The sequence below is a fragment of the Bubalus kerabau genome, chromosome 4 (assembly GCF_029407905.1).
Source record: "Bubalus kerabau isolate K-KA32 ecotype Philippines breed swamp buffalo chromosome 4, PCC_UOA_SB_1v2, whole genome shotgun sequence".
Lineage (NCBI taxonomy): Eukaryota > Metazoa > Chordata > Mammalia > Artiodactyla > Bovidae > Bubalus > Bubalus kerabau.
Genome location: NC_073627.1, coordinates 111,027,666 through 111,050,334, shown reverse-complemented (window position 1 = coordinate 111,050,334; position 22,669 = coordinate 111,027,666). Strand labels below are relative to the sequence as shown.

Below are 22,669 nucleotides of genomic sequence, written 5' to 3'. Positions count from 1 at the left end.
GGGCGCCATTAACATGCTGCCAACACTATAACCCAAACTATATTCTTGAAACCAGGATGGTTCACTCTGTGTGTGAACATTCCCCTGAAGCTGGGGAAGGGGTATAAGGACCATACACCCAGTGAAAGGAAAGCTTCAGTGAATCAAAACTACCTTAGTTTAACATATTTTCCCCTAAAGAACTGTTTTTTGGTACTTTCTTTACATGACTCAGTGTATGAACATGCACACAAATCGCATTGCCTGTGGATCAATCAGTGCTCTGTAAGACAGCACCATTTCCTAGTCAGACATGATTTTAACCCAGAATAAACTAAAATCTCTTTTTGATACATATATCAATAGATTTTCATCAGGCTAGAAAAGAAAGTGCCATTTTCACTGAAAATGGGGTTTTGGTCAGTTCTGCACGTGGTTATTATGAATTGCTGGCCTGCTCATGTGTTTTGGATGGTGGTCGTTGCATCTCTAACTGACTACACACAGCTGACACACTGCAGGGCAACAGTACCCAGGGAAGTATCTGGTGTGTTTCGTATCCCTCCATTATGAATGCTTGCTTTGTGCTCAGCAGACTTAGATTTGAACGTGAGTGTGGTTCTTATCTGTTGTCTTTTCCAGAGAGTCCTTATGAAGGAAACTTGGATAGACTGTTCTTGTCCATGCCTTGTATGGAATTGAATATTTGTTTTGTATATTTCATGCACCACTGGAGGCCATCTAACCTGGGTGCTGTCAGCACCAATATTTGCCTCTTCTGTTACGTGCATTAACCATCTGGTCTGAACAGAAATGCGTACTTAGAAAACTTTCTTATACCTTGTCCACAGTCACCGTTCTCAGGGGTTAAATAAGAGGAAGCCACAACTTTTCAGAGACGACTGGGTCTAATTTGTATGAAGTGGGATTCTTGTCAAGGAGGAAAGCAGTAAGGATTGATCATCTCTGCTAAACCATAATTGTTTTCTAGTGAGTGTTTGGGGTGGATCCATCAAAGAAGGGGGTAAAGATGGTAACTACTGCTTTAAGATGAACTTGGCAGCTCCAAAATGGCCTCCTTTACTACTGGGGCTATCACAGTGCTTGAAGGAAATTGCAATCGTTACGGTGGGAGCTGAGTAGAATATAATGCATCCTAATATTAGAGTCCATTAGATGTCCCTGGTCCTCCTGGAGCTTTCTGCTCTTACATTGAAGAGTTCATTTCCCAGTTTTGTCCATGTGTAAAATGAGCCCCCCAAAAGGACACTAAGTTTACACACATTGAACCCATTTACAACTGCCTTAAAATCATGGGGATCCTGCCTGTTTTTGTTGTTCTTTACATCCCCTGCAATTATTTCCATACACTGTATGCAGATTATGCTATAAAGCTATTTTAGATAAGAAGAAACCAAAATACTGAATTTACCAAATAGCAAAATACCACATTGGATAGTGGTTGAAACCAAAGCCATCTTTGTAGTCACAAGTCCCTCTGGAAATAGGGAAAGGGACATACCCATATTTTAAAGAAGTTAGCATGTTGTAAAGTATCAGCTATAATGCTAACTTACAGAATCAAAGAATTTTAGATCCAGGGTGTATGAGGGGAGCGAATATTAGGAATTAGCTGGTCAGTGTTTTAAGTGCACTTGTCCGAACGCTGGCCTCTAGGGAAAAGGTGTTTCCCAGTCAGACAAGTTGGGTAACCCCTGCATCCTGTATCTTCCTCCGCTTGCGTATTCACAAGGAAAGTCAACTTAAGTCAGCATCTCCCAAACTTAGTTGAGCAGGGAGCCTTTTTACTCTGCGTGATAGCTGTTAACATCCTGCTGCAGGAAATGAGTCCAGTCTCATGGTGGAGGTTCAGAAAATTAAACTACTTAACGGTAAGTGACAGAGCCAGTAATTCCAGGATGAGAACCCATTGATGGCTGAAGCCTCCCTCAGAATGGCTGCATATTTGTACTGACAGCAGTGGATTCAAAACATCCCAAGGCTTTTTTTCCTCCTTCTCCCTGGCCCCGCAGCATGCAGGATCCTAGATCCCCCACCAAGGATTGAACCCTTTCCCCCTGCAGTGAAAGCTCGGAGTCCTAACCACGGGATCACCAGGAAAGTCCTTTTTTCCCTTGAAATTTATTTTTAAAATCGTTTCTAAAGTGTCTAGGATCCTAGTTTAATTTAGAGAGATTTATCTCTTAGCAGATGGAAAAGTGTCAATTGGCTCATTCAATGTGGTAGTACTCTCTATTCATATGCATCAGAAACAGAACCTGAATAGTAAGCACGGTGGGGAACTTAAAGGCTCAGAAGGCTGTCGGTCTTAGGGGTGGGGAAGAGAGAAAGCCAGTAAGCAATGAAACAAGGAGACATGTAATTACAAATTACGACACGTGCTACGAAGATGATGAACTATGTGCTGTCAGTTTGAGCTTAAATTTGCAATCACTTTTTAATTGACCGCAATTCAGACGAGATCAATAACAGCTGTTTTTATGATTATCTTGGTACTCGGCTTCTCCCTACAGTCTGAACCACGTAATAGCCCCTCCCCCTTTTTGTTTTTCCAGCCGGGTGGAGCAAAATGAGAGCGCAGTGAGCCGGCCCAGCCTCTCTCCCAGCCGTCCCCGACGCCCACCATGAACCACTTGGAGGGGGCAGCGGAGGTGGAGGTGACGGACGAGGCGGCAGGCGGGGAGGTGAACGAGTCGGTGGAGGCCGACCTGGAGCACCCCGAAGTGGAGGAGGAGCAGCAGCAGCAGCAGCACTATGCGGGTCGCCCCCGGCGCCGGCGCGCCGTCGAGGACCCTCGCGCCCAGCCTGGGCAGCAGCAGCAGCAGGAAGAAGATGAGCATGGGGAGTGCCTGGCGCGCTCGGCTAGCACGGAGAGCGGCTTCCACAACCACACGGACACGGCCGAGGGCGACGTGATCGCCGCGGCCCGCGACGGCTACGACGCCGAGCGCACTCAGGACCCCGACGACGAGAGCGCGTACGCTGTGCAGTACCGGCCCGAGGCCGAGGAGTACACGGAGCAGGCGGAGGCTGAGCACGCCGAGGCCACGCACCGCCGCGCGCTGCCCAACCACCTGCACTTCCACTCGCTGGAGCACGAGGAGGCCATGAACGCGGCCTACTCGGGCTATGTCTACACGCACCGGCTTTTCCACCGCGGCGAGGACGAGCCCTACGCCGAGCCCTACGCCGACTACGGGGGCCTCCAGGAGCACGTGTACGAGGAGATTGGGGACGCGCCCGAGCTGGACGCGCGCGACGGTCTGCGGCTGTACGAGCAGGAGCGCGACGAGGCGGCCGCCTACCGCCAGGAGGCTCTGGGCGCACGGCTGCACCACTATGACGAGCGCTCCGACGGGGAGTCCGACAGCCCGGAGAAGGAGGCAGAGTTCGCGCCCTACCCCCGCATGGACAGCTACGAGCAGGAGGAGGACATCGACCAGATCGTGGCCGAGGTCAAGCAGAGCATGAGTTCGCAAAGCCTCGACAAGGCGGCCGAGGACATGCCCGAGGCCGAGCAGGACCTGGAGCGCGCCCCCACCCCGGGCGGAGGCCGCCCCGACAGCCCCGGGCTGCAAGCGCCGGGAGGGCCGCAGCGGGCCGCAGGCGGCGAGGCGGTGCAGCGGTACAGCAAGGAGAAGAGGGATGCTATCTCCCTGGCCATCAAGGACATCAAGGAGGCCATCGAGGAGGTGAAAACCAGGACCATCCGTTCGCCTTACACCCCCGACGAGCCCAAAGAGCCCATCTGGGTCATGCGCCAGGACATTAGTCCCACCAGGGATTGTGACGACCAGAGGCCGGTGGATGGCGATGTAAGTGTGTGCGGGTTCGGGCTCGCTCAGCTCCACGAGCGGCCAGGAGGGGAGACGGGCCCTGGGTGGCGTCATTTGTCATTAGGAATGACTTGATGACAGAAATGATCTCTGGGCATGCTCAGAAACAGCTTGCACTTAACAGCCGGTGAGCGAAAACTAGGTAGGAAGGAGTTAAGTGTTGAGAGATTGCGATAAATCAGTGGTTCTCAAACTGTCACTGGAGCATGTGTTCAGAACCTGGTTTCCAGACGCACCTCTTTCCATCCCCTAGTTTCACACTTAGACTTGGGGCAGGGCCTGCGAATTTGTATTTTTTAACGTTAAATAAAAAACAAGTCTGGATTGAGGAAGGAGAGACTTCATTGGAAAGGTACTGTTGTAACAGGAACTCTTGCAGTAGAACTGTGGGATCTGCAAGGGTCTCTAGGGTTAGGCAAAAGGGGATTCTTTCATAGGTAGGAGTAAGCAAGGCCTGAAAGGACAAGATGTGAAGAAGTGGGATGAAGCATGGCTTGAACGAACTGCCCTTGATAGTGTTTTAATCTGAGAACAGCCTTTTCCTAGGAGGGGCTGGTGAGGAGGCGCGGTAAACTGGCAAAAGTCCAGGTACCTGGAAGAGGGTGAGAAGCTTAATCAAAGGTTGGTTAATAAGCATTCCGTTTTGACTAATCAGCTCAGCTAATCATTTCTCAGGCAAAGAATGGGAATTTGAGGGGTCTGTGTCTGGCCTTGTCATAGGTAAACAAAGGGGCACCTGTGAGTTACTCAAGTCCTATGGGAAAGAGGTTCTTTGCATAAGTCATATTCACAAACGAAATGGGAGGATGGGGGTCTTTAATCTTTGCTGTTTTCTGGGATCTCAGGGCTCATGTTAAGTTCAGCGTTGTCACTTATAAGTTCCTAGGTGATGCTGATGGCTGCTGATCCCAGGACCACAATTTGAGAACCACTGTCTTAAATCAACCCCTTATAGGTTTAAGATGAGTAGTGGCCTTTTTAGAGGAAATCAAGGAAATTCTTCCGGGCCCTTAGCAGCCAAGGGGTGTCTACAGTTTGTTTGCTTTTTTTTTCCCCCTTCTTTGTGACTTACAAGAAGGGCTTAGTTTTGATTTCTGGTGGTACCAGAGAGGGAGCTTCTCACCTCACGAAAGACATGCTTTTGAACAGAAGTATACTTTCTTGTGAAGAGCTACAGAAAGCTGTTGCTGCCTCGTCGGCCTTTCACTTTCCATTTTTGAAATATCCAAGAAATTTGATAACTCGGCAAGCTTGGGTGTCACAGTCTACTCAGAAATAAATCAAGAAGGCTAACCTTTGCCCCCACTACCTGACTCTAAAGATTCTCTTTCTCCTCCAACTCTCACTTTTCCATTCTCTTGAATAATTTTTAAGCACTTTCATTTAAAATGGGAGCTTGGAGTAAAAGAAGGGTCAAGAGGTTAAATTTGGTTTCATATAATTCTGCATTTTATGATTGCACCTATCTATTTCTGAGTATACCTTTTGGAGTGAGAAACCATTATTGGAAGCTGTTTGTTCATTTCACTTAGAGGTAAAAGGCTGTGCAGGTCAGTGATGTCATTTGCCTCCTCTTTTAGTAACAGTCAGCATGGGCTGTTAACTGATTAAATCACAGGCACCTTTAAATCATGGGCTTCCCTGGTGGCTCAGATGGTGAAGAATGTGCCTGCCATGCATGAGACCCAGGTTCGATTCCCAGATCAGGAATATCCCCACTCTGGTGTTCTTGCCTGGAGAATTCCATGGACATAGGAGTCCATGGGGTTGCAAAGAGGCGGACTCGACTGAGCAACTAACACTAAAGTGAAATTTCAACAATGGCTGTTAGCTGATTCAATCCCTTTTAAGGCAGGGTTGGAACAGGCTTGAAAAGGATCTGCATCCTCCCCAGCCAGGGGGGCGGCATTGGGTCAGTTCAGCCTCCTCGGTGTCTCCCCTCTGTAGTCCAGGCTTCACATTCAAACAGTTTAAAATAGGTGTGCTCCTATGCAGGATTCTGAGTGACCTCTAGCCTCTAACAGGTTTCTCCTGGCTTGGAAGGATGGAGTGCAGCTAGCATTTTTGCAAATGTAGTAGAAATGGAGCAGGCTTTTAAAAGTAGGGAGCTGGCAGGAGACCAGGTTCTAAATCCTTTTAGAAACTTGGAAAGCTGTTGGAAAAAAGCCGCAGGAGCATTTGGTACAGATGCTGTCCTCTTCATTCGGCTTTCTCACCTGTACCAGCTCCGTGAAACGACCTGCTTCACCACCTGGTCCCTGCAACCTGATGATGAACCCACCACACAGCCTCCACTAGGGCTGGGGGCTTGCTTTTATCCATTTGAACTAATATAACAACCCACTTACAAGTTGTTTCATTCAGAAGGTAGAATTGATTTTAGAATAGTTGGTGATGCTTTAGAATCCCATCTCGTCAGAAATTCAACTTAACACTAATAAATTGGTGAATAGGGCTTTCTGAGTTATTAATAGTTAATACAAAGCAAACCCCAAACCCTGTGCCTTAAAGTAATCCACCAGTTGTCTTTAAACCGTCTGAATTTGTGGGTTGCATTTCATCTGTCATGCCATAGGAAAGCCCTTCATTTGCTACCTCTTTGATGATATTATGGGGGAAAATACAAGTGTATACATTCTATTAGTTTCCACCTCAGCATCAAAAAATATTTACTGAGTGCTCATTTCATGTATGCTGTTGTAGAAAATGGAAAAACACTATTAAAAGCACTGTGGCCTGAAGTCTTTCTGGAAGGTACTTGTTTAAAATGGCATTACTACCTTTTCTTTCCAAACCAGAATACCTTAGGTGGGGTCCAGTGACCTGTTCTTTGGGTTTGTTTTCCTTGCTTTGTTTTGTTTTGTAAATTTTCCCTATGATTCTAGAGTATGTTTAAAAAAAAAAAAAAAAAAGAAAACCACTGATGTAAAAGACAAGTATCATGTGTGTAGTTTTTCCATGTAAGCCCCTATGGATTAGAGACCTAGCTAAATCTCATATTAACATGGGTGTGGTTTCCTGGAATGGTCTCTCCCACTCTGGTTATGGTCAACAGGCCTGGGGAAGGGGTGCTGGAATTCTTGTTACAGAAGCAGTGCATTCTCAAAATAGCATCATCAGAAACCATAGTGATGCAAATAGACAGAAATAAAAACCACCTGTACTACTACCTGCCAGAGATACCTGCTGATAGCTAAATTTGTTCTTCACACTACTTTTAATTCCCTCGGAACTTTAGCATTTTTCTCTTACTTGGAGGAAACTGACATCTGCTTGCTACTGAATCCTACAGAATGCAAAAATAGAACTGCTCATTAGCAAGGACTTACTGAATACAGACTAGATGCTCATCAGTGAGTGGAAATTCTGAAAAAAAGTACTTTATACATGCTTTGCTTCTAGTAAAGTCTCTTTTCCAGGTATATGTTTGAGAACTACCTTCCAGTCCCCTTCTTTAAAATATTGTTAATGAATGACTAGTTCTGAAAGTCCCACACTCTACCCATCTCTCTCTTTTAAAAAAAAATTATTTTTAATTACAGTATAATTGCTTTACAATGTTGTGTTAGTTTCTGCTTTACAATGAAGTGAATCAGTTATGCTACTGCTGCTAAGTCACTTCAGTCGTGTCCAACTCTGTGCCACCCCAGAGACGGCAGCAGCCCACCAGGCTCCCCCATCCCTGGGATTCTCCAGGCAAGAGCACTGGAGTGGGTTGCCATTTCCTTCTCCAATGCATGAAAGTGAAAAGTGAAAGTGAAGTCGCTCAGTCGTGTCTGACTCTTCGCGACCCCATGGACTGCATGCACCCTACCAGGCTCCTATGCCCATGGGATTTTCCAGGCAAGAGTACTGGAGTGGGGTGCCATTGCCTTCTCCGGAATCAGCTATACGTATAGCTATATCCCTTCCTCTTAAGCCTCCCTCCCACCCCCACCCCCTCCCACAGAGCACTGAGCTGAGCCCTTCTCTCTTTAGGCAGGAGATTCACTCTGAGTAAAGAACAGAGTTGTGGTAGAATCAGAGACATGGATAGGAGCAAGCACACATCATAAGTGGGAGCGTTTTGGCTACTTGGAATAGTGTGTTGTGTGGCTTGAATTGGTGTTTATCTCTACTTGCTCTTCAAGCTACGCTAAAGTGACAGTAAAAATAGTAAAAAATATGTAAACCCATAAGTGCCAGGAGACAGGAAATGGCAGCAGGTGAGAACAAAATTTGTGCCCCCAACCCTGTATTGCCGGTTGTTCTCTGTGTTCTAGCCCAGGGAGGACTGTCCTGCCCCTCCTGATCCCCTCAGAGTGAGATGCGGCAGTGGCATGGGCGCACTGCAGTGTGATACTGCTTCTACGTGGGAGCAGCTCAGAGCACCGTCTTCTGCCGAAGCCTCAGGCGGAAGTGCTGGTGTCACAGGGTGATTGAGCCTCTGTCCACCTAGGTGACTGATGAGCAGGGCTCCCTGCTGCCCCTGCAAACATGTAGTGTGAGAGAGGACTCAGTGTTTGTTGCTTTAAACCTTGGGGGTTTGGGGTGGTTCATTGCCACAACATAGCCTCATAGCCTGGTGGGTTCTCACTAATACACTGATAAGGTTTCTGTGTTCCCTACTCTGCCTAGTGTCTGTGAGGCTTTGTATTGTAGGCCCCTTAAAAGGCTAAGGAATGAAACACTGGATATCTCATATGGCAGGAGTATGGCTGAAAAAGAAGAGAGGATTGTTTGGAGTTGTGTCATGGGAGAAATTAGACTCCAAATCTGTTCTCCAGCCCATGCCACCAGATTACCATTCCTCCCTCGCCTCCACAGAAGGTGGGAGGCTTACTGGAAAGAAATCGTGGACCAGAGAAGAGCTGGAACTGGGGACACTAGCCACGGCTGAAAGTGGGTGTTAGGGGTGCCTTATGGAACACAGGGCCACTAATCACTGGGCCTGAGAAGGTCTTGCACTTCTTAGCCATCAGGCTTAGAATTTACCCTCTCCCACCCCCTAGCCAGAGATTAGAATATTCCTCTCTGAGGAAACAAAAAGGCCCAAGAATAGACACCTTCAGTTACTAATGTTTGGGTGCTTTCCTGCAAAACTCTGGGTCCCCACCTGATCACCCCACAGTGAAGTTTACTGCCACTTATAGATCTTCCAGTAGGCTTTTTGGGGACCCTCTTAAATATGAGTGGATATCCAAGGATCACTGGATATTTAAAGAACATCTCTAACATGAAAGACACACAAAAAGCAAATGGAAAGGAACTTGGAGAAATAAAGGCAGTGCTTAGAGCAGGGAAAAACTATAAAACATTCACTAACACTCTCAGAGAAGATCAGTTCAGTTCAGTCACTCAGTTGTGTCCACCTCTCTGCGACCCCATGGACTGCAGCATGCCAGGCCTCCCTGTCCATCACCAACTCCCGGAGTTGACTCAAACTCATGTCCATTGAGTCAAACTCATGTCCATTGAGTCGATGATGCCATCCAACCATCTCATCCTCTGTCATCCCCTTCTCCCCCTGCCTTCAATCTTTCCCAGCATCAGGGTCTTTTCCAATGAGTCAGTTCTTGGCATCAGGTGGCCAGAGTTTTGGATTTTCAGCTTCAGCATCAGTCCTTCCAATGAACATTCAGGACTGATTTCCTTTAGGATGGACTGGTTGGATCTCCTTGCAGTCCAAGGGACTCTCAAGAGTCTTCTCCAACACCACAGTTCAAAAACATCAATTTCAGCGCTCAGCTTTCTTTATAGTCCAATTCTCACATCCGTACACGACTATTGGAAAAACCATAGCCTTGACTGGATGGACCTTTGTTGGCAAAGTAATGTCTCTGTTTTTTAATATGCTGTCTAGGTTGGTCATAACTTTTCTTCCAAGGAGTAAGCGTCTTTTTATTTCATGGCTGCAGTCACCATCTGCAGTGATTTTGGAGCCCCCAAAATAGTCTGTTACTGTTTCCACTGTTTCCCCATCTATTTGCCATGAAGTGATGGGACCGGATAAGAAGATGGGGAGCCATAAATTAAAATAGGATGCCATTTTAAAAGAGAACATTCCAAACAAAATTTAATTTAAAAAAATGGCAGAAATTTTTAAACTCCTTCAGTGGGATGATTAGAAGACAAAGTAGAAAAAAATCTTCAAAAAAGTAGAATAGTTAAGTCACTAGATGGAAAGAATTAGGAACATAGATAAAATGGAGAAATTATGAAAAGCTATGTCCTCAAGGCAAAGGACGTGACAGTTTCCTGATTGGAAAATTCTACTAGGTACCTAGAACAATAAAAGACCTACAGAAATTTCAAAACAGAGGAGAAGGAGGATATCTGTCAGGCTTTCAGAGAGGGAGAAACAGGTTACAAATGATTAGGAATCACAACAATGGTATAGGCTTCAAAAGCAACACTGGAAACCGGGAGGCCGACACCCAGTCTCAGTGCAAGATTGGCCAGTTAACTGGCCAACACCCAATTAAGTGTGAAGGTGGAGTAAGACTTTTTCAGTTACGAAGAACCCCAGAAAATTTATCTCCCTGGCACCTTTTCACAGGGAGCTGTTCAAGAATTGCTCCCCCCCAGAATGGGAGTGTAAATCAAACTCAAGAAAGAAGATGGGATTGGGAAACAGAATCTCACACAGGAAAGAGACCAGACATTACCTGTGATGACAGGGGAGGAGATGATAGGTGTGTAGAAAGACAGGGTCTTTCTGCAGCAGCCAGGCCAGCTCAGGGTGGACTGGAGTTTGAAGGGCTCCACGTGGGAGGTTTCCAGAAAACACGGAAATGAGAGATTTCCTAATATTTTAAAAATATTTTAAATCTATATTTCACTAGGACTTTTTATCTTTGAAGGATATGCTACTTTAAATTTTTTTTTATTTTATATTGGAGTACAGTTGATTAACAGTGTTGCTTATTTTCAGTTGTATGGCAAAGTGGTTCAGTTATACATATACATGTATCTATTCTTTCTGAAATTCTTTTCCCGTTTAGGTTATTGCAGAATATTGAACAGAGATCCCTGTGCTATACAGTAGATCCTTATCAGTCCCAAACTCCTAATTTACCCTTTCCCTGAACCTTCCCCACACCCCCAACCTACCCTGGTAACCGTAAGTTAGTTCTCTAAGTCTATGATTCTGGTTCTGTTTTGTAAATAAGCTCAAATAACCATTTGTATCATTTTTTTAAGATTCTGCTTATAAGTGATATCAAATGATACTTGTCTTTCTCTGTCTGATTTCACCTAGTGTGACAATCTCCAGGTCCATCCATGTTGCTTCATGGCATTATTTCATTCTTTTTAATGGTTGAGTAATATTCCATTATATGTATAGAATGGTTGAGTAATATTCCATTATATATGTATACACACCCACACACCACATCTGCTTTATCTATCCGTCTGTCCACGGACATTTAGGTTGCTTCCATGTCCTGGCTATTGTAAACAGTGCTGCAATGAAAAATGGGGTGCATATCCATTCAAACCATGGTTCTCTCCAGATATATGCCTAGGAATGGAATTGCTGAGTCATATGATAGTCCTGTTTTTCGTTTTTTAAAGAATCTCCATACTGTTCTCCATTAGAGGCTGTGCCAGTTCATACTCCCATCTGTAGGAGGGTTCCTTTTTCTCCACACCCTCTCTAGCATTTATTATTTATAGACTTTTTTTAATTTTATTTTATTTTTAAACTTTACAAAATTGTATTAGTTTTGCCAAATATCAAAATGAATTGATGATGGACATTCTGACCAATCTGAGGTGATATCTCACTGCAGTTTTGATTTGCATTTCTCTAATAATTAGCAATGTTGAGCATCTTTTTATATGCCTCATGGCCATCTGTATGTCTTTGGAGAAATGTGTATTTAGATCTTCTGCTCATTTTTTGATCGGTTGTTTGGCTTTTGATATTAAGCTTCATGAGCTCTTTGTAAATTTTGGAGATGAATCCCTGGTCAGTTAACATCCTTTGCAAATATTTTCTCCCATTCTGTGGGTTGTCTTTTCATTTTGTTTATGATTTCTTTTGCTGTGCAAAATCTTTTGAGGTTAATTAGGTCTCATTTGTTTATTTTTGTTACTATTTCTATTACTCTAGTAAATGGATCAAATAAGATATTGTTGCAGTTTATCTCAGAGTGTTATGCCTATGTTTTCCTCTAAGAGTTTATACTGTCCCATCTTACATTTAGATCTTTAATCCATTTTAAGTTTATTTTTGTGTATGGTGTTAAAGAATGTTCTAATTTTTCATGTAGCTGTCTGGTTTTTCCATCACCATTTATTGAAGAGACTATCTTTTCTCCATTGTGTATGCTTGCCTCCTTTGTCATAGATTGGCCATAGGTGAGTGGGTTATTTCTGCACTTGCTGTCCTGTTCCGTTCATCTATATTTCTGTCACTATGATACTGTTTTTTGATGACTGTAGCTTTGTAGTATAGTCTGATGTCAAGGTACCTGACTCCTCCAGCTTCCATTTTTCTTTCTCAAGATTGCTTTGATTATTCTAGATCTTTTGTGTCTCCATAAAAATTTAAAGTTATTTTGTTCTAGTTCTGGAAAAATGCTGTTGGTAATTTGAAAGGACTTGCATTGAGTCTGTAGATTGCCTTGGGTGGTATAGTAATTTTGATAATATTGATTCTTCTAATCTAGGAACAGGGTATATCTGTCCATCTATTTGCATCATCTTCAATTTCTTTCATCAGCGCCTTACAGTTCTCAGAGTACATGTCTTTTGTCTCCTTAGGTAGGTTTTTATTCATAGAAATTTTATTATTATTGGTGCGATGGTAAATAGGATTGTTTGCATAATTTCTCTTTCTGATCTTTCATTGTCATATAGAAATGCAAGAGATTTCCATGAATTAATTTTTTATCTTGCAACTTTACCAAATTCATTGATGAGTTCTAGTAGTTTTCTGGTAGCATCTTTGGATTTTATATATATAGTATCACATCATCTGCAAATAGTGACAGTTTTACTCCTTTTCCAAATTGCATTCCTTTTATTTCTTTTTCTTCTCCGCTCTGGTTAAGACTTCCAAAACTATGTTGAATAAAGTGTAAGAGTGGGCATCCATGCCTTGTTCTTGATCTTAGAGGAAATGCTTTTAGCTTTTCACCATTGAGTGTGGTATCAGCTGTAGGTTTGTCATATATGGCTTATGTTGAGGTGTTAGTGACTGAACAACATGTTAAGGTGCTTTCTAGAGAGTTTTTATTGTAAGTGGGTGATGAATTTTGTCAAAAGCTTTTTTCTGTGTCTATTGAAATGATCATATGGTTTTTATTTTTCAGTTTGTTGGTGTAGTGTATCACACTGATTGATTTGCAGATATTGAAATATCCTTGCATCCATGGGATAAATCCCCACTTGATCATGGTGTATGATCCCTTTAATCATACACCAGGTCTGTTTATGTGTCTCTGTTCATCAGTGATATTGACCTGTAATTTTCTTTTTTTGTGGTATCTTTGTCTGGTTTTGTGGTATCTTTGTCCTGGTTTTATCAGGGTGATAGTGACCTTATAGAATGGGTTTGGAAATGTTCCTTCCTTTGCAGTTTTTTGGAATAGTTTCAGAAGATAGGTTTTACATCTTCTCTAAATGTTTAATAGAATTTGCCTGTGAAGCCATCCGGTCCTGGACTTTTGTTTAAGTTTTTTTTTTTTTTTTTTTTTTTTTTAAATCACAGTTTCAGTTTAGTACTTGTGATTGATGTTTGTATTTTCTATTTCTTCCTGGTTCAGTCTTAGAAGATTGTACCTTTCTAAGAATTTGTCCATTTCTTCTGAGTTGTCTATATTATTGGCACATAGTTGCTTTTAGTAGTTTCTTATGGTCATTTGCATTTCAGTGTTGTCCATTGTAACTTCTCCCTTTTTCATTTCTAATTTTATTGATTTGCACCCTCTCCCTTTTTTTCTTGGTGAGTCTGGCTAAAAGGTTTATCTATTTCATTTATCTTTTCAAAGAATCAATTTTAGTTTCATTGCTTTCTTTTTCTATTGTTTTCTTTGTCTTTATTTTTGCTGTGATCTTTATGATTTCTTTCCTTCTAACTTTGGGTTATGTTTGTTCTTTCACTAGTTGCTTTAGGTAATAAGGTTAGGTTGTTTATTTGAGAGTTTTCTTGTTTCATGAGGTAATCTTGTATTGCTATAAACTTCCATCTTAGAACTGCTTTTGCTGTGTGTCCCATAGGTTTTGGATCATCATGCTTTTGTTTTCATTTGTCTCTAGGGATTTTTTTGTTATTTCTTCTTCAATTTCTTCAGTGATCCATTGGTTGTTTAGTAGCATATTATTTAGCCTCCTTGTGTTTGTGCTTGTGTTTTTTTACAGTCTTTTTCTTGTAGTTGATTTATTTCGTAGCATTATAGTGGGAAAACATGATTGATATGATTTCAGTTTTCTTAAATTTACCAGCACTTATTTTATGGTCCAGCATGTAATCACTTGTTGAACATGTTCCATGTGCACTTGAAATGTGTATCCTGCTGCTTTGGGATGGAATGCTGTGTAAATATCAAGTAAGTTCATCTGGGCTAATGTATCTTTTAAGGCCTGTGTTTCCTTATTGATTTTCTGTCTGGATGATCTGTCCATTGATGAAAGTGAGGTGTTAAAGTCACCTACTACTATTGTATTACTGTTGGTGTCTCTTTATGGCTGTTAGTATTTGCCTTACATATTGAGGTGCTGTGGCACTGGGTACATGTATATTTACAATTGTTATATCTTCTTCTTGGCTTGATCCTTGATCATTATGTTGTGTCCTTTGTCTCTTTTAACTTTCTTTAAAGTCTATTTTGTCTGAGTATTGCTCCTCCAGTTTTCTTTTGATTTCCATTTGCATTGACTACCTTTTTCCATATCCTTAGTTTCAGCCTGTATGTTTCCCTAGATTGTAAGTGAGTTTTTTATAGACAACATATGTATGAGTCTTGTTTTTGTATCCACTCAGTCAGTCTGTGTCTTTTGGTTGGAGCATTTAAAGTAATTTTCAATATATATGTTCTTTTTTTTCTTTTATGATTATTATTTTATATTCTCAAGGTATAATTGACATAAAACATAATGATGTGTATATATTTGTACATATTGTGAAATGATCACCACAATAAGTCTAGATAACATCTGTCATCATACAGAGTTACAGAAATTTTTCTTGGGAGGAGAACTTTTACAACCTGTTCCCTCAGCAACTTCCAAATACGCAACACAGTATTATTAATAATTATTAATTAATAATTAGGGCTCAGTGGCAAAGAATCCACCTGTTAATGCAGGAGACACAGGAGACGTGGGTTCAATCCCTGGGTCGGGAAGATTCCCTGGAGAAGGAAATGGCAATCCACTCCAGTATTCTTGCCTGGAAAATTCTGTGGACAGAGGAGCCGGGCGGGCTGCAGTCCATGGGGTCACAAAAGAGTTGGATACCATTGAGCGACTAACACTTCACTTAATACCATCAGTATAGTAACATATGATGTGAAAAAAATGGGCACTTTAAAATCAAAATAGAAAATACACGCCCAGATCACTCATCTCTCCAAAAACACTCATCCTAGTCATAGACCTTCAGGGCCTCTTTTAATGTTGTTTTATTCTGTTGTTGCTTCTTTCTCATACTTCCCTCCCTGGTAGTTTTTTGGCCTGAGGTGACCCAGCCCACAGGTCTAAGGGCTTTATGGTGGGGTTAATGGCGACCTCCAAGAGAGTTTATGCCAAGGGGGGCCTTCCCAGAGTGCTGCAGCCAGTGCCCCCGTCCCTTGGTAAGCCCCTGCCAACCTGCACCTCCAGAGGAGACTCTTGAACACCAGCAGGTGGTTTTGGCTCAGTCTCCTGTGGGGTCACTGCTCCTTTCCTCAGTGTCTTGGTGCACCCAAGGTTCTGTTTGTGCCCTCCAGGACTGGAGGCTCTGTTTCCCCCAGTCCTGTGGAAGTCTTGTAATCAAATCCCACTGGCCTTCAAGGTCAGATTCCCTGGGGATTCCCAGTCCATTTGTCAGATCCCCAGGCTGGGAGGCCTGACGTGGGTTTAGAACCTTCACAACAGCAGGAAAGCTTCTTTGGTATTATTGTCACCCAGTTTATGAGTCACCCACTGGGTGAGTATGGAATTTTATTTTATCATGATTGTGCCCCTCCTACTGTCTTGCTATGGCTTCTTCTTTGTCTTTGGAAATGGGGTATCTTCTTTGGGTAGGTTCAGCATCCTCCTGTTGACGGTTGTTCAATAGCTTATTGTGATTTTGGTGCTCTCACAGCAGGAGATGACCACACAGATTCTACTCTGCCATCTTGAACTGGAAGCTTGGTATCTATGTTCTTACTGCCATTTTGTTGATTGTTTTCGATTTATTTGTGTAGGTCTTTTTTTTTGTTCTGTTGTGATTTGATTACTAACTTTAGTGTTGTATTAGGGTTCCTTTAACTTTTGTGTGTGTGTGTATCTGTTGTAGATATTTGGCTTGCAGTTACCATGAGGTTCAGTCATGTCCCACTCTTTGGGACCCCATGGACTGTAGCCTACCAGTCTCCTCTGTCCTTGGAATTCTCCTGGCAAGAATATACTGGAGTGGGTTGCCATCCCCTTCTCCAGGGGATCTTCCCAATCCAGGGATCAAACCTGACTCTCCTGCATTGCAGGCAGATTCTTTACCATCGGAGCCACCCTTTTAATATAGAAGTCTATACATAAATAGATTGTTTTAAGTTGTAGGAGTTTTAATTTCAAATGCATTTCCGATATCCTGCATTTGTACCCTCCCTCCTCTTCTCACAATTGCTAGTTTTGATATTGTGATAGTCGCTCAGTCATGTCCAACACTTTGTGACCCCATGGACTGCAGCAACCAGGCTTCTCTGTCCTTCATTATCTCCCAGAGACTGCTCAAACTCATGTCCATTGAGTTTATACCATTCAGCCAACTCATCCTCTGTCTCCCCCTTCTCCCCATGCCCTCAATCTTGCCCAGAATCACGGTCTTTTCCACTGAGTTGGCTCTTCGCCTGAGGTAGCCAAAGTATTGGAGCTTCAGCATCAGTCCTTGCAATGAATATTCAGGACTGATTTCCTTTAGGATTGACTGGTTTGATATCCTTGCAGCCCGAGGTACTCTCAAGAGTCTTCTCCAGCACCACAATTTGAAAGCATCAGTTCTTCAGTGCTCAGCCTTCTTTAAATTCCAACTCTCCCATCCATACATGACTACTGGAAAAACCATAGCTTTGCCTATATGGACCTTTGTCTGGAAAGTGATGTCTGTATGTTTTAATATGCTCTCTAGGTTTTTCATAGCTTTTCTTCCAAGGAGCAAGCACCTTTTAATTTCATGGCTGCAGTCACCATCTGCAGTGATTTTGGAGCCCAAGAAAATAAAGTCTGTCATTGTTTCCATTTTTTTCCACATCATTTGCCATGAAGTGATGAAACCAGATGCATGTCTTAGTTTTTGAATGTTGAGTTTTAAGCCAACTTCTTCAGTGTCCTCTTTCACCTTCATCAAGAGGGTCCTCTTTCACCTTTTCACCTTTATCTTTAGTTCCTCTTTTCTTTCTGCCATTAGGATGGTTTCATCTGTGTATTGGAGGTTATTACTATTTCTCCCAGCAATCTTGATTCCAGCTTGTGATTCATCCAGCCTGGCATTTCACTGCATAGAAGTTAAATAAGCAGGATGGCAATATACAGCCTTGACGTTCTCCTTTCCCAATTTTGAACCAGTCCATTGTTCCATGTCCAGTTCTAACTGTTGCTTCTTGACCTGCACACAGGTTTCTCAGGAGGCAGATGAGGTGGTCTAGTATTCCCATCTCTTTTAAGAATTTTCCACAGTTTGTTGTGATCCACAGAGTCAAGGGCTTTAGGAATGAAGCAGTAAAAGATATTTTCCTGGAATTCTCTTGCTTTTTCTGTGATCCAGTAAATGTTGGCAGTTTGATCTCTGGTTCCTCTGCCCTTTCTAAATCCAGCTTGAACATTCAAAAATTCTCAGTTCACATACTGTTGAAGCCTGACTTGAAGGATTTTGAGCATTACCTTGCTAGCATGTGAAATGAGCACAATTGTGCAGTAGTTTGAACATTCTTTGGCATTGCCTTTCTTGGGGATTAGAATGAAAACACTTTTTCCAGTCCTGTGGCCACTGCTGAGTTTTCCATATTTCCTGGCATATTGAGTGCAGGACTTTAACAGCATCATCTTTTAGGATGTGAAATAGCTCAGCTGGAACTCCAGCACCTCCACTAGCTTTGCTGTAGTAATGCTTCCTAAGGCCCACTTGACTTCACACCCTAGGATGTCTGGCTGTAGGTGGGTGACAGCACCATGGTCAGGGTATTTATATGTAGGTTATTTCCTACCTTTACTATATGTTTGCCTTTACCAGTGAGCTTTTCCATTCATAATATTCTTGTTTCTAGTTGTGATCTTTTCTGCTTAGAAAAGTTTCTTTAGCATTTGTTGCAAAGCTAATCTGTTAGTGCTGCAATGTCTTAGTTTTGCTTATCTGTAAAACCTTGATTTCTCTGTCAAGACTGAGTCAGAGCTTCTGCTGATACATCAGCTGATGACATTATGGGGATTCCCTTGTATGTTATTTGTTCCTTTTGCCTTGTTACTCTTACATTTTTCCTTTGATTTTTGTCATTTTGATTACTGTGTGTCTTGGTGTGTTCCTCCTTGGATTTATCCTGCCTGGGACTATGTGCTTCCTGTACTCAGGTGACTGTTTCCTTTCCCATGCGAAAATTTTCAGCTATTATCTCTTAAAATATTTTCTCAAGCCTTTCCTCTCTCTGTTCTCCTCTGGGACCCCTGTAATGTGAACATTCTTGCATTTAATGTTCTCCCAGAGCTCTCTAAGACTGTCCTCATTTCTTTATTCTGTTACATGATTTTCACCATTCTGCCTTCAAGCTTGCTTAACCATTCTTTTGCCTCCGTTATTGTGCTATTGATTCCCTCTGTTTTTAGTTTCAGTTGCTGTATTGTTCACCACTGTTCTTTAGTTCTTCCAGGTCTTTGTCAAACATCGCATGTAACTTCTCAGAGTGCGCCTCCATTCTTTTTCTGAGATTTTGAATTGTCTTTACTGTCATGTCTCTGATTTATTTTTCAGGTAGATTGCCTGTTTCCATTTCATTTAGTTGTTCTTCTAGGCCTTTATTTTGTTCTTTCATCCTGAAGATATTCCTCTGCTCTCTCATTTCATTTGACTTTCTGTGATTACGGTTTTCATTCTGCAGGCTCTAGGGTTGTAGGTCTTACTTCCACTGTCTGCCCCCTGGTGGATGAGGCTGTCTAAGACACTTGTGCAGGCTTGCTAGTGGGAGGGACTGGTTCCTCCCCTCTGGCGGTTGGAACTGGGTTTGTCCCTCTGGTGGGCAAGGCACTGTCAAGGAGTGTGTGTAGTGGGCAGCTATGCTGCCGTCTATGGGATCACAGCAGCAGCAGCAGCAGCATGTGCTCAGGATGGCTTTTAGCAGCCTGTCTGCTGTGGGAAGAGCTGTATTGCCAGCCTGTTGGTTGTTTAGCCTGAGGTATCCCAACACTGGAGCTACAGGCTGTTGGGTGGGGCCAGGTGTTGGTGAGGAAATAGCGACTTTCAGGAGAGCCCCTGCTAGTGAATAGTCCACAGAACTGCCGCCACCAGTGTCTTTGTCTGCAGTGAGCTGCAGCCACGCCCTGCCTGTGCAGGAGACCCTCCAGTACTAGCAGATAGGCCTGGCCCAGTGTCTTATGAGATCACTGCTTCTTTTCCCTAGTTCCTGGCGTGCACAAGACCTTGTGTGCCTTCCAAGAGTGGAGTTTGTTTCCCCGAGTCCCATGAAATTCCTGCGATCAAGCTAGATTCTCTGGGGGCTCCTCCTCCCATTGCCAGACTCCCAGGCTGGCGAGAACTTTCTTTCCTGTGGGAGAGCTTCTGTGGTACAATTATTTTCCAGTTTGTGGGTCATCCACTGATCGGATATGGGATTTGATTTTGTCATAACTGTGCCCCTCTTACCGTCTCACTGTGGCATCCGCCTTTAGAAGTGTGGGGTATCTTTTATTGTTACCTTTGAGCATTTTCTGTTGATGGTTTTTCAGCAGTTAGTTGTGATTTTGATGTTTTCATAAGAAGACATGAGCTCATGTCCTTTTACTCCCCCATCTTCTCTCAGTCCTGGATTTCCTAGTACATTTGTACTGAGAGGAATCTTAGATTGCCTTTGAGTTTGGCATAAGTTATTGTTCAGAACATAGAAAACTAAGCAAATAGAAAAACAATTCAGCTACTTACCTCACTAAAAGCATTCGTTATGCAAGAAATGCAATAATACATTGTGTGTGTCTCAGAGAAGAGCATGTGCATAGTCTTCAGAATGCAAACACCCAATATTGATTAACCAAAAACAGTATCATTGAGTAGATGAGGGAAGGTATAGTATAAAGGAGATAAATCCTAGTCTTTTAGAGTAGAAGCCAAGAAATAATATCTGCAATTGAAAAATGAAGGTGGAAGTGTTATTCATTCAGTTGTGTCTGACTCTTTGCGACCCCTTGGACTGTAGCCCACCAGGCTCCTCTGTCCATGGAATTCTCCAGGCAAGAATACAGGAGTGGGTTGCTATTCTCTTCTGCAAGGGATCTTCCTGACCCAGGGATCAAACCCAGGTCTCCTGTATTGCAGACAGATTCTTTACCAGGAGAGCCCTGGGAAATAATGTAAGCAGTTGAAAATCAAGGTGAGGCAGTGTAAACACAGTCTTTACGCCTGTGGAAGCAAATACAGGGAGAAATGCTGAAAGGAAACCGTGGAGCGCGGAGGAATACGGAAAAGGACTTCGGGTTTTGCCGTAAACCTTATAGTACCATTTGGCTTTCAAAACTATGTTTCTGTATTTCTTTGCTTTATGTTTTAAAAATAAGAGTTGGAATCATTATGCAGAGATCAGTCACTGTATAAAGGGGTTATTTCCACATTACTGTCCACTTTCTTGAAAAAAAAAATAATAAAGGCAAACATTTCTGTATATTATGTGCACAATTTGTAGAAAATGACTGCTGTATTACCTCTGTTGTATGATGAGCCAAGTGTTCTGAGTTTTTCACTTTAATTTCGTGCTGTGTTTGTGTATGCACTGAGCGCACACGCTTACATTTGGCTTATATTACACGCATAAGAGTAAAGAGGTAAAAAGTAGGTCAAGGAGTGGGCTATACTACTTCAGGTGAGGAACCCTAATTGGGAAGTGGATTTGCATCTTGACAGTAAAAACCCTGAAGAGTTCAGGATCTGTGGATTTGATAATGGGCTTAGAGTGTGGAAACTGCTGAACACATGTGGGAAGGATGGCAGCCAGAATATGAATAGCTGCAGTGAGAATGATGTTTGCTGAGGTCAAAGTGGATGCATTGATTTCTCCTCAGGTTTATATACTTACTTAGGTTAATGGTCCATACTTTTAAAATGAAATGTTTTCAACGTGCCTACCTTTACCAAAGTACATATAACGGCCCGTTCTGCAACTTAGGGTCAGCAGTAAATTGCCATATCCCTGCCAATGGCGAGTAATGCTCTTAAATAACAGAACTTCGTTGTCAGTAACAACAACAACAAAAATACACTTTTCTATGAACTGTGAGGACCTGATGCAACCAGCGTAATGTTTTTAAACATGTCATGATCTTGCTGTTACAACTTGGAAATGAAAAGATTTGATCTGGAAGTCCCTATAAGAGAGCAAATATATAGTTTATTTCAATCATGAAAAAGCAAAAGGAGCTAGAAGAACGTGTGCTTTTGCATTCTCCTCCTGGATCTGAAGTTTTGCTGATTAATTTATCTCACCTTTTGAGTGTTACCTGTCAGTTCAGCTGCAGGCCTGCGCTGTCCACAGGACCAAGCAGTTGTCTCCCCACTGTCATCATATCAGCATTGTATTGGAATGATTGGAGCAAACTGGTCTGATGATCTGCTCAGCAGAAGGCAAGGTCTGTAGCTACCCTGTGCTCAATGGAATGAAGATAAGCGATGGGAAAGATTGATTTTTTTAACCCCAGGCTCCAGTTTTTTCTCTTGACCTGATCCCACTCCCAAGAGGAATCTGTCTCAACTTTGTAATGAATTGTCTCACTAGTCAGTGTATCTGTGAAACTACTGTGCAGGGAAATACGGGGAAAGCAACAGGGAAGGAAATGGGTGATTTCACCAGAGAGCATTTTGTTATCACTTTCCAGATAGAATCACAGCACTTGGGACCACAATTTGGGTGTCTTGACAGGCTTGCTTAATAAGTTGGGACTCCAGAAACTTCCCAGGAGTCTTTAGAAAAATTGTGTCAGCTCTCCCAACTGTGCACCCTTGGTATTTTCTGTAAGTGGACTGGGGCTGTATAGGGGACAAAGAGAAGGTACAGGGAGAGGAGCAGATAGATCATAGATAATTGAATTCCATATGTAACCCAATTAAATCCTGGACTCATGTCGTCCTGGGGAATTATGAAATGCACTTTATCTATAAACGTGATCATCTTTTAAATGGGAAGTGATCCCATTACAGGTGTAACTGACGTGTTCTTAATACAGAGATGTAGCTTGTCAGTCCACTTTCTTTGAAACACGGATTTTCACTGACCACTTTGTCGAGAGCAGCCGTAGAGAGGATGTTATTTTATTTTGACAAAAGCCACCTTGCTCTCCCAGAGTCCCACTGGTCTTTGACATATTTTACAGCTTTAGAAGACAAATCATCCTGGATGTCTATGCCCTTTATCTTGGGCAAAGACAGACATTCCTCTAGGAAGTAATTTCCTGATGTAAATTTCAGGTGTGAT

General features: G+C 42.8%; 1 protein-coding gene across 7 annotated transcripts in view; it reads left to right on the top strand.

The window, feature by feature from the left end:
* Window positions 1–22,669, top strand: part of APBA1 (amyloid beta precursor protein binding family A member 1) — a 238,069-nt gene that overhangs the window by 147,459 nt on the left and 67,941 nt on the right. For 2 of the 7 annotated variants that reach the window (XM_055578269.1, XM_055578272.1), the window contains exon 1: window positions 1,003–3,815. In XM_055578269.1, the coding sequence (XP_055434244.1) occupies window positions 2,625–3,815 (1,191 nt within the window). In that variant the 5' untranslated portion in view covers window positions 1,003–2,624. Of the gene's footprint in view, window positions 1–996; window positions 3,816–22,669 lie in introns of those variants that run through there. The other 5 variants (XM_055578270.1, XM_055578275.1, XM_055578276.1 and 2 more) reach the window with 5 other exon arrangements.